The sequence below is a fragment of the Echiichthys vipera genome, assembly GCF_963691815.1.
Source record: "Echiichthys vipera genome assembly, chromosome: 8".
Lineage (NCBI taxonomy): Eukaryota > Metazoa > Chordata > Actinopteri > Perciformes > Trachinidae > Echiichthys > Echiichthys vipera.
In genome coordinates, this window is record NC_139833.1 from 1,846,864 (window position 1) to 1,872,193 (window position 25,330).

At 43.2% G+C, this 25,330-nt stretch overlaps 1 protein-coding gene across 1 annotated transcript; it reads left to right on the forward strand.

The window, feature by feature from the left end:
• Positions 1-1,202: 1,202 nt before the first annotated feature.
• plekhf2 (pleckstrin homology domain containing, family F (with FYVE domain) member 2) lies at positions 1,203-24,177 on the forward strand. Its single transcript, XM_083918829.1, has 2 exons — positions 1,203-1,331; positions 17,993-24,177. Exon 2 carries the CDS (start codon positions 18,004-18,006, stop codon positions 18,733-18,735), a length of 732 nt encoding a protein of 243 aa, XP_083774955.1. The 5' UTR covers positions 1,203-1,331; positions 17,993-18,003; the 3' UTR covers positions 18,736-24,177.
• The last annotated feature ends 1,153 nt before the right edge of the window (positions 24,178-25,330 follow it).

Consider the following 25,330-nt stretch of genomic DNA (forward strand, 5'->3'; position numbering starts at 1 on the left):
CGGTTCGCGCTGATTGACACAGACAGCGCCGACGGCAGAGGTGACGTGGGGGCCCCCAAGGGGGGTTGCTACGGCGCTTTTTCATAGTAAATGCCCGTTGTTGTCGTTGCTGTGCCGTACATTAGCGCTTGGGGCACCGGTCACTGGGGAGGATGCCCAAGTGGGGGCCCCCTGGAAGCCGGGGCCCCAGGCAATTGCCTGGTTTGCCTGTTGGCAAGCCCCGCCCCTGGCTATAATGATGTGTCATAATCTCTTCCAGGGTCTCGTTCACACCGACTTTACTCTCTCACGTCACTTAGGAGTGATCCATGTGTTTCCTGATCCTCTTCACGTCTCCTCGGGTCATCGGGGGACAAAGTTTTCTTAGTATCACCGTCTCCGGGGTCAAAAAAGCAGCATTCATTAAAATAACACAGAAATAAACATGAACATAGGCGACATTAACACACAGGCGGGACGACAGAAACCCCAGAGGTGCCACCCTGATGTTAAGATCACAACATCAACAAAGACACACTGTAAAAGCAAAATACCAGCAGATTAAAGTTTTAAACATTATTAATTAATTATTTAAATATGCTGCTAAATGGACACATATCGGCTCAATCCCTTTGGAAAAATATGTTTGTGTATCCTGTTGTTTCGTGTGCAAATATTTGAGAATTTGAATGTATTTGACAAGTGAATGCACATTTGAATAATAATAATAATATAAAATAATTATAATAATTGACAAAAAATATTTATTTAAAAATATTTAATAGATATATTATAATAAATATATTAAAATATTTATGAATCATGTTGATTTTTGTTCCAACATTTGACAATTTAATGTATTTGACATGTGAATTTAAATCGGAAATAAACTTTAAAATATAACAATAACAATAATTTAAAAAACAAATTAAAAAATATTTGTGAATCTTGTTGTTTCGTGTGCCAACATTTGACCATTTGAAATGCCTTCAATATAAAAAAATAAATAATAATAATTAAAAAACAATAATAAAAATCGTTGTACCGGGGTGAGTTTGTATTTTCCGACACTCCGCGTCTATAGAAACACATTAACTGGGTGTGTCCGTGAACGCAGCGCGGCGCTCCTCCATGTTGTTGTTGTGTTCGCGGGGCAGCGGCGGCGGCGGCGGCGGGCGGAGCCTTCAGCCGCGGGCGGAGCCTCGGCGGCGGGCGGAGTTTCCAGCTGCGGTCGCTGTCTGCGGACTCAGCGGTCTCTGGAGGGGGGAGGCTCTGCTTTACCGACATTATCTGGATTACAACCGAGCTCCGAGTCCCGGTCAAAGTTCCCGGAGTACGCGAGAGGAACCGGGGTTTGTACTTTCTACTCTTTTCAAAGTGTCATGATGCTAAAAACGAGCTAACCCTGAACTCCACGCGTCCGTGCTAACACATGCTAGCGCAGTTAGCCGCGCTAAAGCTCGTGTTTACGCATCTTTACGTGAGTAAACTTCGCGTTAAAGACGCTTAAATGTGTTTGTTAGTTAATCACGGACCCACACAGTTGAGTTAAAGCAGCATTAAATACAAACAAACGAGCTTTTGGATGCTAACTCCGGTGCTAACGTGGCTAACTGACATGCTAACAGCTGACAGCAAAAGTTGAGACACAACTTGAAAAGTGGGATTCAGGATTCTTTATTGTTATTTTAGCACCTTAATAACTAAAAAGAGATTTTATTAAACTAAAAGTATAATTTTATCAGTGTGTAAATGCTCTGTGACGAGTCAAAGTCCTGCATTTACACTGTTTCTGTAGTAAAAGGGCAAAAGTAGCAGGAAAATGGACTTAAACTACAAAAAGGATTAAAAAAAATAGCAAATTGACCCAAAAATGTCAAATGGTGTAACCACAAAATGATGTTAAATATTATATATTATATGTATTCATCCGCCCGATTTTACGATAGTCATTATGTCTCTATTTTAAGTAATTTTATGTTTGTTTTTGAGTTATTTCATGTTTGTTTTTGAGTTATTTCATGTTTATTTTTAGTCATTTTGCGTCTATTTGCGTTATTTTATGTTTATTTAGAGTCATTTTGCGTCTATTTTCTGTCATTTTATGAGTATTCTTTAGTGGTTTTTTTCACCCACCACCTTTTATGTGAGTGTACTCGTACAATAATAACTCGTATTTCAAGATATAACCCAAAAATAGATTTCATTGAGATGACTTCTAAATTTAAATGATATTACTGGATGGATGGATATTTATATATCATGCACCAGAGTTTACGTGTCTATTTTTAGAAATGTTATATTTATTTTTAGTTGTTTTGCATCTGTTTTTAGTCATTTTATGTTGTTTTAGTAATTCTGCATCTGTTTGAGTCGTGTAATGTTTCCTGGAGCTGTGAACACACACCTGTGCGTCGCTGTGAACAGGTGACAGGTGACTTTCTCATCTGAGATCTTTGTGGAAGTGAATCTTTCCTGTTGGTGAAACTTTCACCACAAAAAGAGGAAGTTTGTTTTTCTGTTGGAGTCACAGACTTCACAAACATCAGGCGTTTATTAAAGTTAGTTTTTATTATCCTGTAAAAGAGCATTATCTCGGATTTTACATTTATATTTCAACGGAAATACAACTAAACAAATAAGATAAATGCATAAAATGTGTATTTAAATACAAAATAATTATGTTGTAATTAGGGCTGAATGATTATTAAAACACTGACTGTGAATAAAAATGAATAAAACCAAAATAGAAAAATATATTCAACATATTTCAGTCGTTAAATCTCCAAAAAAAGGCAATAACTCGTTAAAACATCACAAATTTACTGAACTTTAATTTATTTCTCTTAATTTCTTTTATTTTCTTGAACTTTAGATAAAAGATTAAAAAAAAATATATATATATAAATAAATAAAAATACATATATGTAAATATATAATACATCAAAAATAAATAACAAACTATTTTAACAACCTACTGAAAACATATTAATATGTAAAAATATTTAATAAAATAAATTGAATCAAACATGACGATGTGCCACAACCTCCTGAAAACCCCTAAAATATATTTATATATTAATAAATAAATAGATATATTCAACATTGTAGTAAAGTACTATATTTGAGTGGATTAGTGAGTGAAAGTAAAGTAAATTAAAATAAGATTTAATTATAATGTGAAGAGTAAACTTCAGTGTTTTTACATCAGTCTAAATATTCTCAGTTCTTGTGTTTGTGGATTTTTAAGGTCAAAGTTCAACACGTGGCGTCTGCTGCTGCTGCTGCTGCTGATGATGATTTTAAGCTTTTCATCCGTTTACGTCCAATAACTCGCCTCTGATCATTTCTCTGTCTGTAGATTTGTGTCCGTCAGCGCCTGAAAGTCACGGTTTCTTTAATTTAACCATTAACTTGTTGATTATTTAACCAACTAAACGTTTTAGTGAGACCAAGGTGATTTCAGCGTCCCAGAAACACAAAGATATTACACTTTAAATGATTTAAATCAGCATAAAACAACAGTAATAATAATAATCTTCACATGTTGACGGTCAGAAACAGCCTTTTCTGTTGTTTAGTGGCTCTCTGTGGATTCTGACTCTTTGTATTTAAGTATTTTATATATTTATGCTTTTCCCATAAAGTTCATCTCATGTCTCAGTTGCAATGAAGCGTTTTTCTAAACCCTGTTTTTGAAAACTTCAGTTTAAAGTGCAAAATATAATTGTGCTCAAGGTGGAGGAAGTAGAGTTGAGTGCAGCCGTACCGCGCCTAGGAGCAGCACGCTTGTCGTCCACGGCACGTTTGGGAGAGGTGGGCTTTAGTAAAGCACGTTTGCACGTGTACGAGCACGAGCGTGCGCACGTGTACGAGCGCGAGGCCTACGGTGGTTCTGAGGTCATTTCCTGTGCGCCTGTTGGGACGTAGAAAAAAGAAGGAGGGACCATGCGCGGACATTTCAAACAATGGCGGTGAAAGGTTCACGTTGGTGTGATGCGGAGGTGGAGTGTTTACTGCAGATTTGGTCGATGAAAAGATTCAAAAACAGTCGACAAGACGCACAAAAACTCTGAGGTCTACGGAAAGATCTGGAAACAAAGCCACGTATCGCCATGACGTCATCAATGCGTGTGACGTGTTACGGCGTGATGACGTATAGGCAGCAAGAAGCATTCTCCGAGGCCCAGGTAGTGTGAGTACAAACGGGCCTGGAGGGGGGGACAAGGACCCTAAAGCACGGGGCACGGGACGGAGGCACAGTGGGAGGGCGCCCTCAGTTTCCTGGGCGGGACATCACCGTGAGCTTAGTCGGATGTAAGTAAAGAAGTAAGAGGGAACCTCCGGTGTGTGCGGCTCCCAGGAAAGGAACCTGTCACTTTCCATTTCCTGTCCCAGAGCAGATTAAATTACAACACGCACTTTTGTTTTGGCTGTAATCAGCTGTTCATTGGGATTAATCAGCCGCTCCAGCTGTCGGATGAGGCGGCGAGTTTCCTACTGAGGCGTCTTCCTGCTCTCTGTGTCTTTAAGCGTTGCTAAACTCGTTCTTCCAGAGCTAAAGAGGGAGAGGCCGAAGGAAACTCACCACCTGACAGGTAATCTCCCCCCTCCCCCTTCACTGTGGGAGCAGCAGGATGTCAGGTCGGGTTCCTGTAATCTAACAGCACATAATCCAGCATGTCTCCTTTATAAATGGACGCAGATTAGAAGCATAAGAAGAGCAGGTCACTTCCTTTGTGACACGTCAGGCACTTCACAGGTGTGGAAACACAGGGACTAGGGACACAGGGCTGCAACGATCCACCGATCTCACGATACGATATTTAACTCATGATACGATATATGTCACGATATTCAGCTCACGCACTTCAAGACGTTTTGGCTCCTAGAGGACACTTTAACACACGTTTATGCTCCTAGAGGACACTTTAACACACGTTTATGCTCCTAGAGGACACTTTAACACACGTTTATGCTCCTAGAGGACACTTTAACACACGTTTATGCTCCTAGAGGACACTTTAGCACACGTTTATGCTCCTAGAGGACACTTTAACACACGTTTAGGCTCCTAGAGGACACTTTAACACACATTTAGGCTCCTAGAGGACACTTTAGCACACGTTTATGCTCCTAGAGGACACTTTAGCACACGTTAATGCACCTAGAGGACACTTTAGCACACGTTAATGCTCCTAGAGGACACTTGAGCACACGTTAATGCTCCTAGAGGACACTTTAACAAACGTTTATGCTCCTAGAGGACACTTTAGCACACGTTTATGCTCCTAGAGGACACTTTAGCACACGTTTATGCTCCTAGAGGACACTTTAACACACGTTTATGCTCCTAGAGGACACTTTAACACAGGTTTATGCTCCTAGAGGACACTTTAACACAGGTTTATGCTCCTAGAGGACACTTTAGCACACATTTGTTTGTGCTCGTACACGTGCAAACGTGCTTTACTAAAGCCCACCTCTCCCAAACGGGCCGTGGACGGTAAGCGTGCCGCTCCTAGACGTGGCACGGTTGCACTCACACTGCTCAAAGGAACCAGACTTTAGCCGTGAAGCGTGCTGGGGCACGGTACGGAGGAACAGTGGGAGTGAGCCCTTAGCTTATGTGTGTTTTATACAGGACCATCTGAACAACAACTGCCCGCGGCAGCTCCGTTTTTAAAGGGTTAATCCCTGTAAACAGAGTTGGGAGCGTTTGTTCAGCAGATTTCACTAAATAAACACACAAACATAGTTCTGAGCTGATACTGAGTACGGACCGGGGATAAAATATAGATAAAATAAAGAACTTTAAAGTAGATTTTTAGGGACAGTGGTGTGTCCCTCTATGTACTCTCTGCAGCCACACTTCTCATTTTGATATCTGGCCACACACTAACATTACTCAACATTTATTTAACACACTCTGGTTTCATAGTAAGTCAGAGTCTCACTTCTCTGTTTTTCCTCCTGTGCAGCGTTTGACACTTAACTGTCGGCGCGTCGGCTGCAGTGACACAGAGCGCTGCGTTCAGACCTTTAGCGTTAACGAGGCGCTTTAATGTTGGATCTAGTTTTCAAAGAAACTCTTCACTGGAGGAATTTCTGATACTGGTATTTGTATAAGAAAAACTCTCTTGTCAATTCTATTAATAAGGGCACATATAGCGCACCCTGGCCACTGAAGAGGGCCCTTTCGCGCACGTTAAGGCTCCTAGAGGACACTTTAGCACACGTTTTGTCTCCTAGAGGGCACTTTAGCACATGTTTATGCTCCTAGAGGACACTTTAGCACACGTTTAGGCTTCTTTGAGGGCACTTGAGCACCCGTTTTGTCTCCTAGAGGACACTTTAGCACACGTTTTGTCTCCTAGAGGGCACTTTAACACACGTTTATGCTCCTAGAGGACACTTTAACACACGTTTATGCTCCTAGAGGACACTTTAACACACGTTTATGCTCCTAGAGGACACTTTAGCACACGTTTATGCTCCTAGAGGACACTTTAGCACACGTTTTGGCTCCTAGAGTGCACTTTAGCACAAGTTTTGGCTCCTAGAGGACACTTTAGCACATGTTTATGCTCCTAGAGGACACTTTAGCACATGTTTTGTTTCCTAGAAGACACTTTAGCACACATTTTGGCTCCTAGAGGACACTTTAGCACACGTTTAGGCTTCTTTGAGGGCACTTGAGCACCCGTTTTGTCTCCTAGAAGACACTTTAGCACACGTTTTGGCTCCTAGATGACAATTTAGCACATGTTTTGGCTCCTAGAGGACACTTTAGCACACGTTTAGGCACCTAGGGGACACTTTAGCACACGTTTCGGCTCCTAGAGGACACTTTAGCACACGCTTCCCCCCTGTGCACACCACTGTTGGTGCCCAAACAAATTGCTCTCTGGATGCAAACATGTCTTGAGCATTATTACTGTAAGAAGCAGAGTGAAAGTGCAGGAAATCATCCAGGCCTGAACTCACTTCTGTCTTCAGTCTCAGCGATCAGGAAGGGTGAAATCAGCCATTTACACAAGTTCAAACAGATTAAACGTATGAGTCAGACAATCTAGGTAACTGATTAGTCAAGTGCACGTTCAAGCACGCACTGGATTCCAGTAGAATCACTCTGTGCGATCTTCAGCCGTAACCACAGAGATGTGTCTTGTTTCTCTGTAAATATACCGACTGGATCCTGTAGAGTTCATCCAGTGTTTTTAACGTACACAGACTCTGCTGTGGCAGCCGCACCACAAACAGAGACTACACGTGTGAAGATTTACTGAAGCCGATCATGCACATCATTAGGAAACCAGGAGTTTGATCAGTCTGAGCTGTAACGCAGAGTTTTACCACCTTGTAGCTTAACCCTTCGAACGCTCCTCCAGTGCCTTCAGTGGTACTTTGTTATTGTGATGTAATTTCCTGGAGCATCTTCATCCCCCTAAAATCTGTTCAACCTCAGCTAAAAGGTTATTTAAGTCATTAAACAACAATAATAATGAATACAAGTATTTAAATTATGTCTGAAATGAAACAGTTTTGCACACGTTTTGGCTCCTAGAGGACGTTTTGGCTCCTAGAGGACACTTTAGCACACCTTTATGCTCCTAGAGGACACTTTTGCACACGTTTTGGCTCCTAGAGGACACTTTAGCACACATTTTGGCTCCTAGAGGGCACTTTAGCACATGTTTTGGCTGCTAGAGGGCACTTTAGCACATGTTTTGTCTCCTAGAGGACACTTTAGCACACGTTGTGGCCCCTAGAGGACACTTTAACACACGTTTTGGCTCCTAGAGGACACTTTAATGCACGTTTTGGCTCCTGGAGGGCACTTAAGCACATGTTTTGGCTCCTGGAGGGCACTTAACACACATTAACAGCCTGAAGTGGCCCAGCTCGTAGCTCAGTGCTGTCGCTGCGTCGTAAAGAAGAAGGAGTGACGGGATGGAGTTTCTGCAGGAATGTGCCGCAGACAGACCTCCATCTGTTTCCCTCGTTCTGCTGAACTCACGTGTGCAGCAGATCGACCGTTCAGCCGTTTCCAATGCAAACAAACCAAACAGGTAGAGGGGAAGTGTGAGATCTGACTTTAGCTGGGACGTTTTCTGCCCTTTCTTGTGTTTGGTTGAGTCAGCGAGTTTGTGTTTGCACCATGGGAACAAATATTTGTAAAAGCATCGACTCCTGTTCAATTCAAACAGAAGAGAAACAACTGGAGGCTATAAAGTCGGTCCTAAAGGTAATGAATGACTGTGGAGAAGCTACAGCCTGAATGTTGATGTCAGGATACAAAAAAAAGGTGTTTTTTCAGTTATTATTTCCAGTTTCTACAAAACGCTCAAACCCAGGACGGACACAAGTGTTCATTCAGAACAAACGCAAATGGGGACGTGCAAACGAGAAACCCTTCACTAAATGTACTGTACACTTTAACACACGTTTAGGCTCCTAGAGGACACTTTAGCACACGTTTAGGCTCCTAGAGGACACTTTAGCACACGTTTAGGCTCCTGGAGGACACTTTAGCACACGTTTAGGCTCCTGGAGGGCACTTTAGCACACGTTTATGCTCCTGGAGGGCACTTTAGCACACGTTCTGGCTCCTAGAGGACACTTAAGCACATGTTTATGCTCCTAGAGGACACTTTAGCACACGTTTATGTTCCTAGAGGACACTTTAGCACACGTTTATGCTCCTAGAGGACACTTTAGCACACGTTTTGGCTCCTAGAGGACACTTAAGCACACGTTTTGGCTCCTAGACGATACTTTAGCACACGTTTTGGCTCCTGGGGGGCACTTTAGCACACGTTTTGGCACCTGGAGGGCACTTTAGCACACGTTTTGGCTCCTGGAGGGCACTTTAGCACACGTTTTGGCTCCTGGAGGGCACTTTAGCACACGTTTTGGCTCCTGGAGGGCACTTTAGCACACGTTTTGGCTCCTGGAGGGCACTTTAGCACACGTTTTGGCTCCTGGAGGGCACTTTAGCACATAAGTTATCGTGACAAAAGGACCAGAAGAAAAAGCCGTGTTCTGATTAGTCGTTTAACCCGGCTACTGCTGTGCGTTGGAAGCAACTGTCGTGTGTGTGTGCGCGGTGAAATCTCCTCTCACTCAGAATCACTCCAAAACTAAACTTAGCTTCACTCCCTTGTGTTGGTCACGTTTGTGCTGATGTCAGCGTGTAACTTTAAGGGGAAGAGTTTAATCATAGTGCTGGTTAGTGTGTGTGAGGAGGGAGCGACCGCTGGGAACTCATCTGCGTCTTAAAAAGCTTTTGCGTGCTCACAGAGTTAACGCCCATTTTTGCTCTTTGCCTCCGAGAAATGTTTATTTAACTTTATCTTTTGCAAACGTTTGTCTTTGTTGTTTGTTTGTTATTGAGCCGTTTTCCCCTCGGAGGATATATTAACTTGTGTAATCACTATTCCCTTTGTGCGGCCGTTATTACACACACTCAAGCCTGGCATTTCACAATAAGAGCGCGGATGGGCTGTTTGGGTGGATGAAGAAATGGATGTGTTGGTGTAGCTGAGCTGTCCTTTAACCCGGTCTGTCATTACTCTGATTATCGCCCTGCAACAGCCTTTGATTTCCTCCCCTGTGAGAGCCGTGAGAGCGTTTATGTGACGAGAGAGAAAAGTGTTTTCTGTGTCTGAGCGAGGGTGGAAACTGGTCCTTGTAGAGGGGAAAACCTGCGTCTTTTGTCAGTTCACTAATCCAGGAAGTGGCTTATTAACGCCAGAGTTAAAGCAAAGAACTACAGAGTTATATGAGTCCTTATTTAGCAGGAGACGTCCTAGATGAGCGACCTTTGTCCTTGTTAAAATTCACGTTGGAGTGATACTCTGTAGACTGTCCTGCAGGTGTAACATCGGCTGTAGGCTCAATATTTTTCTCATTGACTTTGGTCAATATTTTGAGAAAATCAGTCAGAAGATCGTGACAGAAACGTGATAATTCGAGGGAAAAATTCAGAAGATTGTGACAAAAAAGTCGGAATATTTAGATGGAAATGTCAGAAGATGTTGCAACATTTTGGGGAAAAAGTTGTACAATTTTAAGTAATTTTGCTTAATTTTTTCGTCATTTTGCTTAATTTTCTCGTCATTTTGCTTAAGTTTCCACTCCTACGCATGAAAACACATGAAAACCAGGCTTCCTTTCATTTTTTTTGCTGATTTTAAGGAAAAAAGTCGTAATAATTTGAGGAAATTCTTTGGGAAGAAAGTGTTCATCTCATCTCATCTTCAGCCTCTTATCCGGGGTCGGGTCTCAGGGGCAGCAGCTTTAGCAGGGGACCCCAAACTTCCCTTTCCCGGGCCACATTAACCAGCTCTAACTGGGGGATCCTGAGGCGTTCCCAGGCCAGTGTGGAGATCTAATCTCTCCACCTGGTCCTGGGTCTTCCCCGAGGCCTCCTCCCAGCTGGACGGGCCTGGAACACCTCCCTAGGGAGGCGCCCAGGGTTCATCCTTACCAGATGATCCTGAACCACCTCAACTGGCTCCTAGTGTCGCTTTCGTCAACGAAAATGACGAAATATCGTCGTCAACTAACTTTTATCAGGTGACGAAAACTAGACGAGACGAAACGAAAACGCTGTCCAGAGAAAAGTCGTAATATTTAGAGATAAAAGGTCATCATATGTTTATAAAAGGTCCTGTACGTCGGTGTGAAACTGTTTAAACGATAAGAGCCTTTGTTATCTGGACTAAGAGACCAAAGTGCACCGACGCAGTCACGGCTTTAGTGTGTTGAGCAACAGGTGCAGTTAACTTCCTGTTTCCAGTGCGACCCCATGTTTGTGTTTGTGATGTCAGGTGTTGTGTAAAGTTTCATGGCGAGCTAACAGGCGGGAGCATTGGTTCAGTTTACACGCCATCACCTCTCACAGCAGATTAACCCACAATCCTTTTATCTGCGTTCATGCTCTCACACACGCGGCCGTCTGATCCTGCGCACGGTCGACGGGACGCTGGTGTCAGTGGGCGTCCTGACACTGTGGACCTTAATGATCCTTTGTTCCCCTTTCACACCAGAGCAGCAGCAGCAGGGGAAACCCGTGTGTAGCCACGCTGTCGCTGCTTCTCTTTACCCACGGCTGTTTTAATGAACAGCCTCTGCAGGTTCTGGAGGTTCTGGCGTCTTCAGGGTCCGTTCGGGTCGGCTGCACTTTTGATGCGGCCTAATAAGCTCAGGTCTGTTGGAGTCGGGGCTTTTGTTCGTGCACGCCTGGTTCAGGAAGGTTTGAAGCTGTATTCTACAAAGAATAAAGAAACAGTGCAGTGCCCAGACCTGCCTACGTTAGCGTTCAGTGATTGTGCAGCAGAAACACTCAGAGTTGAGGAAAGCGTGAGGACGTGACGTCACATAGAAACATGAAATGTAGTCGTTGTCATTTTTCTTTTTCCAGAACCTTTCACTGAACAATCTGACAATAATCTGTTAAACTCTCAACATTAATAATATTCAAATGAATGCATAAATAAATAAATACAGCAATAAATAAGTAAATAAATGCATGAATACAGGAATACATAAATAAATCAAATAGATACATGTAATAAATGCATTAATAAATGTATAAATAAATAAATGTATAAATATATGTATAAATAAATAAATGTATAAGTTAATACAGGAATGAATAGATAAATAAATGCATGAATGCAGGAATAAATAAAAAATAGATAAATGTATAAATAAACACAGGATTAACTAGATAAATGGATGAATAAATAAATAAATGAATAAATAAAATAATAGATACATGTATAAAGAAAAACAGGAAACCGTTTATTCATGCATTTAATCATTTATTCATTTATTTTTTTGCTCAAGTTTCAGTCATTTAACTTAATTTTCTTGTTTTGCTTAATTTTCTCATCATTTCGCATCTGTTTTTAGTAATTTTGCATCTGTTTTTAGTAATTTTGCATCTGTTTTTAGTAATTTTGCATCTGTTTTAAGTCATTTTACATCTGTTTTTAGTCATTTTGCATCTGTTTTTAGTCATTTTGCATCTGTTTTAAGTAATTTTGCATCTGTTTTTAGTAATTTTGCTTAATTTTCTTGTCATTTTGCATCTGTTTTTAGTCATTTTGCATGTGTTTTAAGTCATTTTGCTTACGTTTCCACTCCTACACATGAAAACACATGAAAACCCGGCTTCCTTTCATTGTTTTGCATAAACCTGTGGGAAACGCTGTGTATTCTCTGGAGCTCGCTCTCTACGTGACGTTATCTGTAACCTAAACGCATCATCAGAGGAGGGACGCTGACATGGCCTCAGCCTCGACGGCGTCTGCCCTCACGTTACCCCCTCAGGATAAATGGCGTCCTTGTTGTTCGCGGCTTCTGTTCACAGAGAAACGCTCTCTCTCTCTCTTCTCTCTCTCTCTCTCTCTCTCTCTCTTCTCTCCCCGTCTCTGTCATCATCGCTCTCGGCCTTTGGCGACTGACTCATCGCTTCTCTTTCTTCCACGTGTGTCGAACAACGCATGAGTAAAAAAACCCACATCTCCACTTCTTCTTGTGTCCTTTCACAAACGTCTCAGACACTAAACGGTCCTGAGTGATCCGCTCTTCTTGTTATTCACCGAGTCGACGAATCGCCAGTTTGAATATTAACGTCGTCAAATCATGAAAAACGGAGGAAAGTTGTTCTGCGTAACTCTTTTTAACTTCACGGCTGCAAAGATCAGACGGGTTTAAACCTGACAGACAAAAAATGTCGTAAAATTTTGAGGGAAAAATTTGGAAGAATGTGACAAAAAAGTCGTAATATTTTAGAAAAAAGAAGTTGGGAGATTGTCATAAAAAAGCCGGAATATTTTTTGAAACAAAGTCGAAGATTGTGACAAAAAAAGTCGTAATATTTCGCGAAAAGTTGGGAGATTGTCATAAACAAGTCGTAGTATTTGAGGTGAAAAAGTCGGAAGACTGTGACAAAAGTCGTAATTTTCTTGAAACAAATTTGGAAGATTATGACAAAAAGTCGTAATATTTCACGAAAAAAAAGACGTTGGGAGATTGTTTCAAAAAATATTACGACTTTTTATGACAAAGTCAGAAGATTGTAACAAAAACTCGTATGTAACAAAAAGTGTTAATATTTCAGAAAAACGTCGGAAGATTGCAACAAAAAAGTCGTAATTTTTTGAGGGAAAAGTCGGAATATTTGATGGAATAAAGTTGCATCATGAAAAACGGAGGAAAGTTGTTCTGCGTGACTCTTTATCTTCACGGCTGCAAAGTTCAGACGGTTTCAAACTTCACACAGTCGCCCGCTGTAGATACCAACAGGTTTTATCACCAGTGCACTGATTTATTGCTCATATCATGCTTTTATTATATTTCCTGTTTACATTCCTTCGTTTACTCTGTGATACACACACACACCGCATTTCCTCCTGTGACCGGGCCTCAGTTTACACTTATTTATTTGATGCAGGCTCGTATTCATGTTTGAGAACCACCCCGAGTTTATTCATTCATCGTTGTTTCCCTCTGCCTTTATTTGTTTGTGTCGACTACGACTTATTTATTTCAGGAAATGTTGTATTTATATGCGTGGAGTGTGAATATATGACGTACATACGTAGAGACCTGGAGCGTAGGATGTTAATAATGAACCGTTACCTAACAAGTTTGACCCGTTCATGCTATTCGCTAAACAGTTAAAGAACAAAATTGTAAGTTTGTTGCTTGGTAAAAGTCGTTAATATTTCGAGAAGAAAGTCAGAAGATTGTGACAAAAAAGTCGTAAAATTTTTTTAAACAAAGTCGGAAGATTGTGACAAAAAAGTCGTAACATTTTTTTAAACAAAGTCGGAAGATTGTGACAAAAAAGTCGTAACATTTTTTTAAACAAAGTCGGAAGATTGTGACAAAAAAGTTGTAATCGTAATATTTCGAGAATAAAGTCGTAATATTTTTTGAAACAAAGTCGGAAGATTGCGACAAAAACGTTGTAATATTTAAAAAGTTGAAAAATTGTGACAAAAAAATTGGAATATTTTAAGGAAAAAAGTCGGAAGACTGTGACAAAAGTCGTAATGTTTTTTAAACAAAGTCGGAAGATTGTGACAAAAAATCGTAATGTTTTTTAAACAAAGTCGGAAGATTGCGACAAAAACGACGTAATATTTAAAAAGTCGAAAAAAATTGTGACACAAAAAATTGTAATATTTGAGGGGAAAAAGTCGGAAGATTGTGACAAAAAAGTTGTAATATTTGAGGAAAAAGTCGGAGAACTGTGACAAAAAAGTCGTAATATTTTGAGGAAAAAAGTCGGAAGATTGCGACAAAAATTACGTAAAATTTGGGGGGGGAAGTCAGAACATTGTGTCTACAGTTGTAATATTTCGACACTAAATAATAAAAATAAAAATAAAGTGACTTTCACAAACTGGAGGAAACAGCAGACTTTTGTTTTTACAGCTCTTTCAGGTGAAGAACCTCGTCCTCTCAACCGTCTCCTGCTCCTCTGAAACCTTTGTCTCGCAGAACAAAGCTCCTCGTTCCCACGGCTTCGCTCTCGTTTTATCGTCGGGTTAATTTAATCCGAGTCCGTCCTGGTCCGTAAACGATCGGAGCGCGTCAGCTGAGAGAGCAGACGACGCTTCTAATGAATTAATCAGCGGCTCGTCTGAAGCCACAGCTGTTCCTGTGACCCGGCGCGGCTCAGGACCGCTTTGGCATTCAGGAGCACTAACCCGCCCGCGCACAAGAACGACCTTTCACTTTCTGCCTTTCCTCCAATTTCCATTCAGCACTTCCCTTTTGTTTGCTCTTCATGCAGACGGGAGTGTTTTATGGCCTTTCTGGCTGCTTTAAAAGAAGAGTACCTGCAAACACTAAAGCATTAAAGAGAGGTGTGTCGACTCATTTCAGCAGGACATTAAATAAATATAATATCTTTGCGTTTTGGATTATAGATCACATTTGAAACGCCACCTTTTCCACTCCCACTGTGCGTCTGTCCCGTGCCCGGTGCTTTAGGGTCCTTGTCCCCCCCTCCAGGCCCGTTTGTACTCACACTACCTGGGCCTCGGTGAATGCTTCTTGCTGCCTATACGTCATCACGCCGTAACACGTCACCCGCATTGATGACGTCATGGCGATGCGTGGCTTTGTTTCCAGATCTTTCCGTAGACCTCAGAGTTTTTGTGCGTCTTGTCGACTGTTTTTGAATCTTTTCATCGACCAAATCTGCAGTAAACACTCCACCTCCGCATCACACCAACGTGAACCTTTCACCGCCATTGTTTGAAATGTCCACGCATGGTCCCTCCTTCTTTTTTCTACGTCCCAACAGGCGCACAGGAAATGACCTCAGAACCGCCGTAGGCCTCGTGCTCGTACACGTGCGCACGCTCGTGCTCGTACACGTGCAAACGTGCTTTACTAAAGCCCACCTCTCCCAAACGGGCCGTGGACGGCAAGCGTGCCGCTCCTAGACGTGGTACAGTTGCACTCACACTGGTCAAAGGAACCAGACTTTAGCCGTGACACGTGCTGGGGCACGGGACGGAGGCACAGTGGGAGTGCGCCCTTAGTCATATTTACTAACATTGACTGGACTTGAAAATGGTTTATATGAATTATGAAGTATTTAACATATAAATACCTGATTTAATTTAAACTGTAAAGTTGAAGATTGTGACAAAAAATCGTAATATTTTAAGGAAATAAAGTCGGAAGTAGAAATATTATTTATATTTTATAAACAAAATGTTTGTTTTGGCGTAAACAACAAACACATGACCCATTTTCCCTGTTTCCTGCTGACGTTTGTCTCTGCGGAGCAAAGAAAGCCCTTTTTTCTCCGTGTTGCGTTTCCTGTCACACTCGGTCTCTGTTACGATCACAGGGTTTGAGCCTCCGGCCTGAGTTTGACGCCTCTCTCGCCCACTCGCTCCGGAGCCTTCCCCCGTCCGTGCACTCGTCCGTCGGCTGATGGGAGCCGGTTGGCCAGTTGCCTCGGCGGTGGGCAACGAGCCCTCGCTAACAGGGTTGACATGTCAGCAGCCCCTCCGTCCTCTCCGGGGCTCTCAGCTTGGCTCCCTCTCTGGGTGATTAGTGTGCAGATCACTGGGGAGGCCGGACCCAGGCTGCTCTGGCATCTGCGGGCTCATCAACATGGTGTCTAGCTGTGGTTTACTTTGAAAACTGCAAGAAATCAAGGGTCCAGGTCAGCTACAGTAGTTCAGTCCTGCGGTTTGAAGACACTTGTCCCATCATGGGTCAGGGGAGCAGGACGTGGATCGCACCGCGTCCATGAAGCCCGACGTCTCTCCAGTCTGATGTTTTCGTTGGTGCCTTTTGTGTAACTCCTCATCTTCTTCACTGTAGGTTTGTTTTGCTCGTTAGCTGATGCATGTTATAAACCAGCGGCACGGTGCTCTGGTGGTTAGCACTGTCACCTCCCAGCAAGAGGGTTCCTGGTTCGAATCCCGGCTGGCAAAGTTATCGGGCTCATTAAAAGTTATCATGCGATTCATTGATTAATTGGTTTATTGCGACAGGCCTAATGAAGACGCACCGTTCAGCTCCGTGGATACACCGGTAAACGAGCAGCTGTACTCACACTCGGGGATTAAACTGCGTTCGTATCACACGTACAGCCACGCCAGGTAATGTCCAGATCACATGTCTCAAAGTGATCCAGTAAAGCTCCGCTGTGGCTGCAGGTTTTTATTCCAACCAAGCAAGAACACACCTGACTCGACTGACTGACGTGGGCGTCTGCGTGCTCCTTTACAAACGTCTACCTTTAAGGTAGATGTAGGTGCATGAACGCACCTGACTCGACTTACTCAACCTCCTGAGTCGCCTTCACACAGGTGCATTTGTTGGATCAGGTGTGCTCTTGCTTGGTTGGGATGAAAAACTGCAGCCACAGCCGAGCGTCACTGGATCACCTTGAGACACCTGGTCTAGATAATTTCCGGTCATGGTGCATTCAGGTGCACCGTGGAGAAACTTAAACTCTTGTTGTAAATGTCTCTTCTGCCATCTATGAGTGAATTTTCTTTTATTTGACGTATCAGAAAAGCATCGTATCAAGTTTAAAATTCAGTGGTGGAAGTTTATTTAAGTGCTTTATTAAAAAAAGTAATATTTTGGGGGATCTGATCGAGTTGAGAATGAAAGAATGGGGCTGTTTGCATCTGCACGGCCTGTGTTTGCGTCCGTTTTCTGTATCATCGCCGTCATCGTGTGTGTGTGAGCGTCTTTCTGAGGTCACAGCGCGGTTCTCGACCTTCAGGGCTCGCCGGAGAGCTCCAGCACATTTCCACCCCCATCATCAGGGACCCTTGACCTCCTCCGCTGTGCTGTAAGAAAAGCTGGAGGGGGTGGGCTGCCCATGTGCCGCCATCATGGTCGCAGCGGGGGAAGAGAGACCTCCTGGTGTTTGCTCTTCTCTCATAATTGAATTGAACGCTTCAGAAGTGGAGTCGTTCAAACTGAAACCTTTATTTACAAAGCGGACGCACACTGAGAGCAGGATTGTGTTTTTTCTGACTCTTCCTCTTAAACTGCAAAAATCTAGACGCCTGGTTTTTCTTCGGAGATGTGCAGAGCACGCCGACCTCACACTCCAACACACTACTCGCCCGCGTGGCTGTGTCTATTTCCTGAAAATACGTCCTTAAGCCTTAGGGCGCCCTCCCACTGTGCCTCCGTCCCGTGCCCCGTGCTTTAGGGTCCTTGTCCCCCCCTCCAGGCCCGTTTGTACTCACACTACCTGGGCCTCGGAGAATGCTTCTTGCTGCCTATACGTCATCACGCCGTAACACGTCACACGCATTGATGACGTCATGGCGATGCGTGGCTTTGTTTCCAGATCTTTCCGTAGACCTCGGAGTTTTTGTGCGTCTTGTCGACTGTTTTTGAATCTTTCCATCGACCAAATAAATGAATATTGACTCATTTGTTTCCTTAAAGCTTGATAAAAATGTTTTTGCTCACACTTTTCTCTCGTCTCCTCCAGGTGAGGTGAAGATGGTGGACCGGCTTGCGAACAGCGAGGCCAACTCCAAGCGGATCGCAGTGGTGGAGGGCTGCTTCGGCGCCGCGGGCCAGCCACTGGCGATCCCCGGCCGCGTGCTGATCGGCGAGGGCGTCCTCACCAAACTCTGCCGCAAGAAGCCCAAGGCGCGGCAGTTCTTCCTCTTCAACGACATCCTGGTCTACGGCAACATCGTCATCCAGAAGAAGAAGTACAACAAGCAGCACATCATCCCGCTGGAGAGCGTCACCATCGACACGGTGCCGGACGAGGGCGACCTGCGCAACGGCTGGCTCATCAAGACGCCCACCAAGTCCTTCGCCGTCTACGCCGCCACCGCCACGGAGAAGTCGGAGTGGATGAACCACATAGGGAAGTGCGTGGGAGACCTGCTGCAGAAGAGCGGCAAGGCCCCGACGGGCGAGCACGCCGCCGTGTGGGTGCCCGACTCGGAGGCGACGGTGTGCATGCGCTGCCAGAAGGTGAAGTTCACGCCGGTCAGCCGCCGCCACCACTGCCGGAAGTGCGGCTACGTGGTCTGCGGGCCGTGCTCGGAGAAGAAGTACCTCCTGCCGAGCCAGTCGTCCAAACCCGTCCGTGTGTGCGAGTACTGCTACGTGCAGCTGGCGTCGGGAGGCCTGGCGCCGCGGGACTCCATCAGCCGGCTGGGGTCGAAGTTCAACAACCTGTCGGACGATGACGACGAAGACGACAGCAGTGACTGAGGAGCGAGCCTCGTCCGCGCGGCGAGGAGGATCTTTTTTGTGTTTGCTTTTCTCCTCCCGGGTGAATCACGCTCCACCGCGGGATGGATTCCACCTCTGAGGATTAATTCATCAGTTCACTTCAAACCAAAATATCTTATTTCTGTCTCTAACTCCAGCAGGGATGAGTTTTCCCATGAACGCGGCGTGCGACGAGGAAATGTGGAGTTAAGTGTGCGAGCAGCAGAGCTCCGGGGACGGTCCGACTCCCTCTCTGCTCGCTCCGCTCCGTCTTTTCGCTCTGACTCTTCACCCGGCCGCGTTTACTCACTACAGAACTCAACGGTGCTGATCCCAAACATCCCCTCCTCTCTAATTCTCCTGCTCTCTCCCCAGTCTTCCTTTTTAACCGTATGTCCATGAACGCCACACGGTGACTTCTTCATATTTCTGCAGGGAAAAGCAAAAGTTCGGGCTTCTTTCTTCCTCTTCTCCTCTGTGCTTCAGGTCTCACAGCGAACGTGTCTTTTGTAACAGAAACTTTGGTATTTTTCTGCCCCTTTTTTTGTAAATTTGTCTCCAGCAAAATGTCGAGATCTGCTTCTTTTTATTTTATTTTTATAGATAACAGAACGTACGCCGGCTTTTCTACTTCTGTCACCTGATGTAGCTGCTTCTGACAAATCAGCTGAAGTCTCGCAGCGACCGTTTGTTCCTGCAAACGCGCTTTTGTGCGTTCTCTCAGCTCCCGTTTGCCTTCGCCGTCACTTAGTGCCTTTTTAGAACGAGTGGGAAAAAGGTGATTTATTAATGAAACCAGGCTGTGAAAACAGAACAGAGCAGAGCAGAGCAGGGACTTCATCACAGCTGGAAACAAATGACACCAAGCAACAAACGGACACAAAGAGTTTCCTGGAAAGTCTGTTTTCACTCGAACGAGCCTTCAATCACCGACTCTCAAATTAGAAAACGTCTGAGTTGTTTAAAAGCCAAACGTTTAGGAGCTTAACCACCTGTGATCTGGAGTCTCCCTGACCCTGAACGCGGTTTGACTTCCTGCCTCTCGAGCGCCGTTGTTTCCCCGTGCTGTCTGGCGGGAGTTGAACAGCGGTTACACTACTTCTGCAGCTGTCGCGTGATTTATTTTAAACACCAATGGAAACATATTTAAAGGAGTCACTTCCTCCTAAACACTGCACACAATCCACAAGGGCTGCAACTTCTTTAAATGTTGATTATTTTCTCGATTAGTTGAAAAAAAACACAATATCCTGTAAGTTATTGTTGTGAGTAACTGCCTCAAAATCATGAATTTGTATTAATACATGAATATTTTTAGATACTAAGTCATTTTAATGAGAAACTTCCTCATTGTAACGACTTAAAGGAGGTGTTTAGTCCATAAAAGGGGTAAAAATGAGTCTCATTGATGTAAAAATCACGCGACGCTTCACAAAGACGACTCTTCTCCAGTGAATAACAGAACCGCAATAATCAGGAAGTGTTGGGAGCGCTCGTGTTGTCTCTTGTAACCTCCGTCTTGCATCATTCTGTCACCAGCTGCTTTTACTGGAAAGAGAAAACGCTCGCTCCCGTCGTTTCCCGTCACAGACTCTTCCCCCCCGCGCCGCCCCGAGGTCAGGGGGTCACAGCGTGTCACAAACACACACGCACCCCTCCTCAGCTCCTGCGTTAACCCTCCGCAGGATGTTCCCCTCTCTGCAGTCTCCGTCCTTTCCCACTAATCCTGCAGAACTTTCCACAGTCGCAGCGTGTGACCGCGACCCCGTGATCCGCCGCTGAAGCAGGAACTGAAAAGGCGTTTTTCAGGTCGTGAGTTTCTCTTCCCGGCGTCTCCTGTGAAGAGTTTCAGTCCTGTGTGTGTTTAAAGAGGCGCTCTCTCTCTCTCTCTCTCTCTCTCTCTCTCTCTCTCTCTCTCTCTCTCTCTCTCTCTCTCTCTCTCTCTCTCTCTCTCTCTCTCTCTCTCTCTCTCTCTCTCTCTCTCTCTCTCTCTCTCCTCACCGCGGCTTCAATAATGATGTGATCCTGAACGTGGGACCATCCGGGGGCGTCCCAACCTCTCTTTTGTTTTTAAATAAATTAGCAAATGATGATTTAGTTGGAAGTTGTTGTGTTTGTGTGATAAATGGATCTTTTTCTCTCTTCTAAGTAAAACATTTAAGGTCATTCGAGGTCTTTAAAGGTCCAAATCGGGTCAAGAGGGGTCCTGCTGTTAAAGAGCAGCGGCGGCATCTTAATGCGCATCGCTGTGTGGCCCCGTGTTCAGACCGCCATCATCTCATGCGTCAGATACGCTCTCGTCTGAGGCCGAATCCACGCCAACACGGGTGTTTTGGAAACCGATTTTTTTTTCACACACTCCAGGAGAGTCGCTAACAGCCAGACGTGGCTAACAGTGATTAGCTCGACAGTGCGGTGAAGGCATTCAAAGGTCTTTTTTAACCACTAATGCTGCTGAAAATAACAGCAAACCTCTGCAGCAGCATGAGAAGAGTCCCTACACACAAAACAAAGCAGCAATGGGCTCCTTCCACTGTAATGGACTTTACTATGAGAGGAGCTGGTACAGGGGCCAGTAGGTAAAACACTCTTTTAATAAACTCTGGCTTCACTAACTACGCTGTTGCTGCTTTGTTGTGTGTGTAGGGACTCTTCTCATGCTGCTGCAGAGGTTTGCTGTTATTTTCAGCAGCATTAGTGGTTAAAAAAGACCCGAGCTAATCACTGTTAGCCACGTCTGGCTGTTAGCGACTCTCCTTGCTCCGTATCTGTACGCATCCGTGAGCTTTCAGGGTACGGACAGAAATACGGAGGAGATGGACGCAGAGGACGCACAGAAGGCTGCGTCTGTATCCGTATGCGTCTCTAACGTAGAGCAGAAATCAGCCTCAACACAATGGTTTAATCGATGTACGTAAGTCCCGAAAATGGGAGGATTTTACGCCGGAATTACACTTTAAAGCTAACATCTAACGCTAGTGCTAACTAGCTAACATTAGCTTTTTTAGCAGCGCTGAACAAGACATTTTGAGGCGACCAAAATGTTGCAATAAGACTTTTACACCCAAAAACACACTCACCCTTTCTAGTTTAATGTCCACAGTTGCCGTGGAAACGCATCACTAAAGCGCCATCCTGATTGACAGGTGGGTGTGTAGCCCCGCCCTAAAGCGTCTGTGTGACTCTAATTGGACCATAATTGACTAAATGAACATCACGCTGTAGTGAAGAAGACTTAAAACTGAGACATGAACTCGTGAAAATGTTTACTGAGGAAACCAAGAGAGAAGTTTAGGCTCATTTTCTCATTGACTTCTATTCAATCACACGTCTTTAAGGAGCTCTTCTGGCTTCACTGTCGCTCCTGTAGCTCCGTCCATCTGTATCAGACGGTGTAACGGTTGATGATCACTCAGCAGCTGTCCTTCGTACTCGCCTGAGGGAGGAGGCGACTTCGCCGTGGATTGCACTTAACTGAGTCGGCACATTTTGACTTTGATGACTTCATAAACTGTCAGATCCGCAGCGACTCTGCTGGATGGGTTTTATTTTTCTTTCTTCATGTTGTTTTAATTCTTTTTGTACATTTGTAAATTTGTTGGGCTTTGTTTTTGTTGTACAGTTCTGATCCGTTCTGATAGGACGCTGTTCCAGGTCTCAGCGATTGTTGTTATTGTCGATTAATCCGTCGATTCTCGCCGTGCGTTCACACCAATAACGATGAAAGCGCCACGCTGCCGTTCTAAATCAGTGTAAATGACGCTGTGACACGCGATGGCGCTTTGGGTGATGCGTTCCGAGCGATTAAGAGCGATGCGATAAAGCGGCCGTTGCCTCATCGCCACGTCGCGTGAAGCTGTGCCGTGACAGCGTTGAGATTACGGTGAGCGTCATCAAAGTTCTCCCTGAAACAGCCAGGGGCTCACCGGGCTCAACAAAGCTGCCATTGTTGCAGGAAACCGGACTGTTGCTATGGATATAACAGATATAACTCTGAACTGTGGGTGGCAGCGACGTGCCTTTAAGCATCTATTCTGCCGGAAACTCCAGAAGAAGTAGAAGAAGAAAGGCGTCAGTGCAGAGTGAAGCGTGTCCCGGTCTGATTTACAGGAGAGCGGCAGCACCTGTGCAGCTACGGAGGTTAAATCACTGTGGGTGCACTCACACTGTCCATCCATACCGTGCCCCGTGCTTTAGGGTACTTTGTGGTCTTTTTGGACTCATTGTGATGCAGCACGAGCCGTGAACCTTTGGCCGCCATTGTTTGAAATGTCCGCGCATGGTCCCGCCTTCTTTTTTTTACGTCCCAACAGGCGCACAGGAAATGACCTCAGAGCCGCCGTAGGCCTCGTGCTCGTATGCGTGTGCACGCGTGCACGCTCGTGCTCTTACACGTGCGCACGCTCGTGCTCGTACACGTGTAAACGTGCTTTACTAAAGCCCACCTCTCCCAAACGGCCCGTGGACGGCAAGCGTGCCGCTCCTAGACGTGGTACGGTTGCACTCACAACGAAACGTGCTGGGGCACGGTACGGAGGCATAGTGGGAGCGCGCCCGGACGGACTGATCTCACTACAGCACAACGACTCACTTCCTCTGAGAGCTCATTTCTGTTCTTTTAAAAGCGTTCAGACCCCTGCTAGCATTAGCATTAGCATCACTTCCATTTACCACAACAGCAGAGTAGGCTGAGCCGGGGTTAGCTTCAGTTAGCTGCAGTTAGCTTCAGTTAGCCGCCTCGGCTGCTACCTGCGAATGAAGCTAACCCCGGCTCAGCCTACTGTGCTGTTGTGCTGAATGGAAGTGATGCTAATGCTAATGCTAGCAGGGGTCTGAATGATGATGAAAAATGTGAGAAAGCGACGCGTAACTCGCCTCATGGTTCTTGGTGTGAACGCGCGGTTAAAGCCCACAGAGATGTAATTTAGCATTAAAGCGTCTTCTGTCAGACGAGTGGAAAGAAAACATTTACTTCACTTTGTTTGTTTGTTTGTAGATTTTCTGCGAACGTCTCATTTGCATATTTCAACAGATTTCAGAACAGTCGTAAAACAAAAATCACAGTTTTAAGTCAGAAATCATCAGTTTCACATGTTTAAAACATCAGAAGCTCCGTGTTTGAGTTTAACATGAAAACTAACGTTAACCTTCATCCGCTCTCAGAACGTGTGAGGCGTCATGAGTTCGCTCTGAACGACGTTTTCAGGCGCGGCGGCATCGAACTAAAGGAAATAACGGACGCGTCGCCGCGGCTGAACGAGACGCAGAGTTTCTGTTTGTTCGTGGATTTTTAACGTTTTGTTCGTTTCTTCGTTTAAGGTGGTTTTTTTTTCTTAGTTTAATTTTAATTCTTTAAAAACAAAAAGGGCTTAAATCAGAATGTAACCAGCATATCTTTGTTAATACTAATTCTTTAAGTAAATAAATATAAGTATTATATATAAATGATGCTTAAAGCTGCTGGTGTCTGTGTTTTTCTTTTATTCCACAGAAATAAAGTTTTAACGTTTAAGACGTGGTTTTCATTTGTTCACTTCTCAGATTTACAGCAAACAAATATATTTAATAATCTTTTAAGTGAAAATTAATCTTAATAATTAAAAAACTCACACAGTTACAAAATAATGAGATTTACCGTAAAGACTGAAAATCCACAGTTTCAGTTTCTGTCCAAACTTCCAGACTCATCATAATTTATATATTTTATATATTTTTAAATTGGATTTTTTATATTTCTTTTATTTGATTTTTTTATATTTTATTTATTTTATATTTTTATATTTTATTATATTTTTTGTGGTGATGACTTAGAAGGAATTTAATAAAAGGGGAATTTAGTTATTTTAAAAAACCATTTCATGAAAAAGACATCAGTTTATTCATTTCTGTATTTTTCATAATGTTTAATTTATTTATAATTTGATTTATTTTATATATTTATTATTATTATTCATTTTATAGTTGCGTTAGATCTTTTTATATTTCTTTTAAAATTAATTAATACATTTTATTAGTATTTTTTTAAATCTTTTAATTGATTTAAAAATTTTATTCTGTTTTCATTTTGAATATTACATTATTTCTTTTATCTTTAATATATCGCCATTTTTATATATTCGTTTTTGTTAATTTTGTAATTGTATACATTTTTTTTTTACATTTTTTTTATTGTGTTTGTTCCTTTTAGGTATTTATAAAAATCTTTTAATTTATTTAAAATTTTATTTTGAATATTACATTTTTTCATCTTTAATTTATCTATTTATTTTATATATTTATTATTTTCTTATTCATTTGGTAATTTTATACTTTTTTTTTCCTTTTTGATTCTTTAAAATCTTTAAATTTCTTATTTATTTATTTTCGTATTTATTTGTTATTTTGGCTTCAAATCCTGAAACACTTGAACTCCACGTAAATAATTATTTTTATAAATAATAATTTTTATAAATAATAAAATTATGATTCTTGAGTTTTATAAAGTTACAGCAGCTTTAAATAATAAAGTTTAAAGGAACATTCACACAAATTACAGCATTAATATTAAAAACATTAATATTTAAGTATTTAATATTAATTAAATATAAATTAAATA

What these genes read in the sequence shown, in the direction of transcription:
- plekhf2 (XM_083918829.1), top strand. Translation starts at nt 18,004, where the DNA reads ATGGTGGACCGGCTTGCGAACAGCGAGGCCAACTCCAAGCGGATCGCA.